This window comes from Dermacentor variabilis, chromosome 11 (genome assembly GCF_050947875.1).
Source record: "Dermacentor variabilis isolate Ectoservices chromosome 11, ASM5094787v1, whole genome shotgun sequence".
Lineage (NCBI taxonomy): Eukaryota > Metazoa > Arthropoda > Arachnida > Ixodida > Ixodidae > Dermacentor > Dermacentor variabilis.
In genome coordinates, this window is record NC_134578.1 from 60172506 (window position 1) to 60178505 (window position 6000).

A 6000-nucleotide genomic window follows, 5' to 3' on the forward strand; every position below is an offset into this window, starting at 1 on the left:
CACCGATAGTTCGAATGAAGAGGAGGCACGTGAAGGAGACGAAACCGATGATGTGCCACAACCTCCTGGCCATGACTGGAGACATAGTCAATGGAAAAACCATTTCGTTATCACTCACAGCAGACTGATTCCTTCGAAAGTGCTTACTTTGGAAGAACACTGGCAGGACACATGTTGCGCCAGAATAGTTATAAAATAGCAATAAAGAAATTATAAGCTAAAAACCAGCTAACACTTAAGCCATGAGGCAATATTTCCAGTAATTAGCACTAATGTCAAACAAATGTACATTTCTAGTAGGAATATATAACAGGAAAAGAAATGCATTTTCTAAGATTCCTTGAATACGTTTTCCTTTGTAACTAGACATAAAGACAGCGATAAATACACATCCTTACCAGTGCCTCGAGTAAACAGAAATCACTGTGTAATCATGCCGGCAATAATTCCTCGCCTCTGTGATAACTGCCGTTTCAACAGCTCTTATATTTTGGTGGAATTCTTTACTTGCGGTTAATGAAGCACGTGCAATTCACTTTAACAGAAAAGCGTTAAAGGTCCCATGTCACTGAATATCGGGCATCGACGTCCCCCGTCGGGCGTTGACCGCCGTTTCGGCAAAGATGATTTTCGACAAGAATGCAAGCCTTTCATGTAGCTCAAGGAAGTTACGGAACTAAGTGAATTTCTTTATGGTAAAATAGGCCCAAAGAATTTCAAGTATGACTTACACACATTATACAGACATGAGAGTGTCGGATTGTAATTGGAATATACGCGAAAACATAATCCTGTTACGTGGAAACTTTCTTACGAGTCTTAAATACAGGTGAGCTTCTAGAGGAAGATTCAGTTGCGCCTGACCAGAAATGGTAAATATTCCTTCACAAATATAGGAAGTCACGCTATTACGCATTAAAGATATTGATAAAATGAGAAAGTGGGGCAAACCATGTAAGAATAGCACTGGTAATCCGAAATAACAAAATAACAGGAATAAAGTATTTCTTGTCGAAAACCACACACGAATGCTGCCATTGGAAAAGATTAATTTAATTTGCGGCTACGGTAATCAATGCGCATAGACGCTCATACCAAACATTTGTACTTTCTTCAGCGGATCACACCTTGAATACTTCTGAGTTACTTGTCGTCGTTATTCTCATTACCATCATAATCAGCCTATTTTTACGTCTGTTCCACGACCAAGGCTTTTCCCAGAGATATGCAATCACCGCCGGCTTGCGCTAGCTGACTTGAACTTGCACTTCCAAATATCCTGATTTCATGAAGCCACGTCATTTTGTGCCGTTCTCGACTGCGCTTTCCTTCCCTTCACGCTCATTCTGTAGCCATAATGATTCACCGAGTATCTGTCCCATGCATTATATGACCTGCCCAGCCCCATTTTTTTCTCTCCTAATGTCAACAAGAGTATCCACTGTCCCTGTTTGCTCTCTGATCCACATCGCTTTATTCCTGTCTCTTCACATTACTCCTAATATTTTTTGTTCTATCGTTCATTGCGCGGTCCTTGTTCTCGAGCTTCTTTGTTAACCTGAAAGTTTCTGCCCGGTATGATAGCACCAGTAGAATGGAATGATTGTACATTTTTTTTCTTCTCAGTGACAATGGTGTGATCACATTTAGAATTCCGTTATTGCCGCATGCACCCCAACCGATTTTTATTCTGTAAGTTTCCTTCTCATGATCAGGGTCATCATACCATGTTGGTGAAGCAGAGCGCTGGCAAGGGCAAGTGGAAGACGTACAAGAATACGCGACACTCGCTGCCATCTCAAGTACTTTATTTAAATAAAACTTCGTATTTTAACACCTGCGCACCCTCAAACGTCAAAGGTAAGCAGGGCAAGATTAAACGCACTTTCAAATCCACTTGCGCGCGCATACTCGGCCGTCAAAAATAGGCAACATATTTGTCATGGTGTGCAATCCTGTCCTCTCTGTGGCATCCGTAACAAATTTTGCAACAAGCAGGACAAAAAATTTTAAGGGTGCAATAAACAGGGAAAGGATTGCACACCATGATAAATATGTTGCCTATCTTTGACAGCCGAGTATGCGCGAGCAAGTGACTTTGAAAGTGCCTTTAATCTTGCCTTGCCTATCTTTGACGTCTGAGGGTGCGCAGGTGTATAAATATAAAGTGTGTGTTCCCAAATAAAGATGTTGCTAGTGCAGCGTGTGTGGTGTATTCTTCTGTGTATTAGCCATGTACTTATCAGTGTGCTGCTTCACCACCACCAAGGTATGATGAATAATCAGCAGCTCGCCAAGCTTTTCACACTACTGATCAGAGTCCTTTGTGAGTAATTGACCTAGCTAAACGTACCCCTGCACAGGCTTTAGAGGCTGACTGCCGATCCTGAACTTTTGTTCCTTTGCCAGGACATTAAATGTTGCCTTTGTCTTGTGCATATAAGGCTTTGACCCTGCTCCTACACTTTTTCGCTTAAGGTCCTTGATCATTCTTCGGAGTTTATCCCTTGTGTTGCTGAACAGGGCAATGTAATGTGCAAACAGAATATTGTTGTTACATTCGCCGTCGATCTTCACTTCTAAGACTTCTCAGTACAATAGCCTGAGTACTTCTTCCAAGCTTGCTGTGAAAAACATTGAAGAGATGGTCTCGCCTTATCTGATATCTTTCTTGATGGGTAATTTTCTACTTTTCTTGGGGAGAAATAAGGTAGCTGTGGAATCTATGTAGATATTTTGTGAGATATTCACGTATGCCTCCTTTACTCCTTTATCACCCAATGCCTCCGTGATTGCTTCAATTACTACTGATTCAAAAGCCTTTTCGTAATCTATTAAAATTCTTAAGAGGTGCATTGAACTCTGCATATTAGTGGCATGGACGTTAGCCAAACGCAGAATATTCCTTCCTGAAGGCAGCCTTTTCTCTTGTCTGATCGAAGTCTAGTGTCGCTCTGATTCTATTGGAAACTATCATGGTGAATATTTTTAACAATACTGAAGTCAGGGTAATGGGTGTATTATTATCCAGTTCCTTAACGTTTCCCTTCTTCTGCGTCAGTATAATGATGGACATTCTTCTAGCTGTCTGGTGCTTCTGAAGTCGCAAAGCATTGCGTATAACGCGCTGCTACCTTTTTAGGCATAATAACTCTTTCACCTTTGATCAAATCGGCTGTTATTCTATCTTCTGTCTTGCAAGGTCCCTCTAACTTCATCGCTAGCTGATCACAAGCCTCTGTACCCTGTTCATCGCTACTTCCAACGAAGGCTGTGTGGCTACTCTGCGTACTGTGCAGATCATTATAGAATTATTCTGCTGCTTTTGCTATATTATCACAATTGTAGATGACATTAGCCTGCTTATCTTTTACTTAAAGCGTTTTGCCCGGTCCTATGCCACGTTTCGTCTCCTTCATTTCAGTCTGCGGAAATTTTGCACCTTCTTTAAATTGAGAGCAATCGTATACCTCAGTAACCTATAATACCTTCCATTAACCCAACCTAACACTTCTTCACCCTGCAAGATGCTGAGATTCAAAGAGAGTACGAAATCTACTTCATTTGTTATTTCGCCATTAGGGATTTTCCAGGTCTACTTTATATTACTGTGCTTTCTGAAGAAACTAATGATTATTCCGAGTCTGTTTCTATCCGCGGATTCTCCCCACCATCTCTCCTCTACTATTCTAGAACCGATGTTATAGTTGCCAATTGCTGGTTTGCTGCAACACAATTTTGCTGCTCTTGATGCTGATACAAGACTCCAATGAATTTTGTCCCGAGCCTTTAGCATGCCCCAAGCGAACAATATACCCGGTGTTTCTACGAAGACTTTATCTAAAATTTGAAATTAGATGTATTGAAAAAAAAAAGAGTGGTTGCTTCGGTGACATGTCATCAGTGCTGCCGACAACGAGGTGACGATTAATGGTTGACTAACCATGTAACTCCTTTAATTAACCTTCAAGCGCTCGATTTTAACAGGCGTAGCGTAATTCGAAAATTGAAGTGAGCTCTCCCCCGTGCAAGAACTATCAACTTTTGGATCTGGAATAGTGTGATTGCCGTGGAACCGTGGTAAGGCGAAACTCGGCAATCAACACCGCCCGAAACTGAAACAGGGGGGGGGGGCGCAGTGAGAGGGAAGGCCACGCCCCTCAAGGCGTCGTTGTGCTTACGTCACCCAGCAGTGGGCGACCCGCGCGCCGCGACAGCAAGGAGCCACAGCCTGCTGGCTGCCAACTGCTGGGTGGCGTCATGCAGAACATCTCTTCGAGGGGAGGACCTTCGCGCTCGCTGCAATGATATAATGTTTGATGTCTTATGGCGCAAGGGCTAAGTATCGCTTAAGAGCGCCATGTCCGTGGTAGTGAGTTCGCAGTGTAATTATGAGTTCTATGAGCTCGCTGCAATGTGCCACTTTCGGTTTCGCTCTCTGATACCGAAATTTCGTCGTGTCACACTTCCGCGGGCAAGCGCAATTTTTCCGTTTCAGAAATTCATATGGCCTGTAGGGGAAGAGCTTGCTTCAATTTCCAAGCTACGGTGAGCCCGTCTGAAGTAATAGATTAAAAAGCAGTAATCTGCTTTTTATTAAGAAGTGACTAAGTACAAGAATAAACCGTCACCCTACGGTCACCATCATTGACGCGTGTCTCCGAAAAAACAATTCATTCATTTCGGTATGGCTAATTTCATATATAATGTAAACCCTTCGCAGAAATACTCGGTACAGTCGCAAAATGGCGCTATAATTGTAGTAAGTAGTGATGGCCGCAAAAGGGAAGTTTTTTGGACGCAGAAGTGACACGTAACGATTTCTAGTTAGCAGAAGGACGGGTCGGATTCGTTTCAAGAATTATTATGCTTCATGCTTCTCACTAACGTTGGCACGTAGGGGTAACATATGCGAAGGAAGTATACACTGACGAAGAAACTTGCGTCCAACATGCAAACAATTACTTCAGTCTCAGTTTTGGTTACTCTAGCAGATGGCCACATCGTATGTTGAAACTCAAATGAGGCGATGCGGCATTCGACGTTATCTAGTTTAAATCCTGTATTTCCAACAACGGGAAAGCATATTATATATACATATACAATTTCACAGAATGGAACATTACTACGATAATCGCGCAACTCGTGCAGCCTTATATCCACAGTTTTACGCGTGTGCAGGAGGAACAAAAAACCACTAAATAATGAAGTAACACAAAAGTGCACAAGGAATAAAGAAAGTCGTTGAAGTATTAATAGAGAAAAGCAACCAATATCAATTAGGAACGTATAATACATTGCATGTCGTACGGGTACTCTTCTTTGCCAATTATAACGATGCGAAAAAAAAGGTAGACGGAGCAGTATAACACTTACCGAAGTCCACTGGCTAATTCTTCGTCAGATGCTATTTAACTCACGGCACGCTAACTTTCTTTTTGCAGTTTTTACTGCTGTCCTTAGATGCAACTGAAATGTCACTCAAAATCGCAGTGACGATGCTCGGGGCTTGAAAAGCTTAAGTATTATCAAGCGTCGCTTGAGGCTGTGTGCATTTATCCACGTCCCTTGACGCTGAATAGAAATGCACGCGACATTTTCGATACCAACCCACCGAGCTGGTCGTGCGAAGCAGCAAATGCCGCTTCTTGGAAGAAAGAATTGGTATAAAGTGGCATTCATACTGCATTAAATACTGCCGTCGAAGTCGTTGTGCAAAGCAGAAAATGTCGCTTCTTTGAAGAAAGAATTGGTATAAAGTGGCATTCATACTGCCTAAAATACTGCCGTCGAAGTCGTTGTGCAAAGCAGAAAATGTCGCTTCTTTGAAGAACGAATTGGTATAAAGCTGCATTCATACTGCATTAAATACTCTGAAGAAAAGCTATTGACAGTGTGAGGTTATCGTACGTAGTAATGTGTAAGACAGTTTTTTTTTATTGTTTGCGAAAATAGATCAGTGAGCCGAGTTCCTTGTTTCATTATTTGGCATTGCATAAG

At 42.0% G+C, this 6000-nt stretch overlaps 1 protein-coding gene across 2 annotated transcripts in view; it reads right to left on the bottom strand.

Moving 5' to 3' along the window:
* LOC142564096 (uncharacterized) overlaps positions 1-5596 on the bottom strand; it is a 41864-nt gene extending 36268 nt beyond the window's left edge. For both annotated transcript variants that reach the window (XM_075674952.1, XM_075674953.1), the window contains exons 1-2: positions 5377-5596; positions 4-75 (exon numbers count right to left, since the gene is read on the bottom strand). In XM_075674952.1, the coding sequence (XP_075531067.1) occupies positions 4-73 (70 nt within the window). In that variant the 5' untranslated portion in view covers positions 74-75; positions 5377-5596. The remainder of the gene's footprint in view (positions 1-3; positions 76-5376) is intronic.
* Positions 5597-6000: the final 404 nt, after the last annotated feature.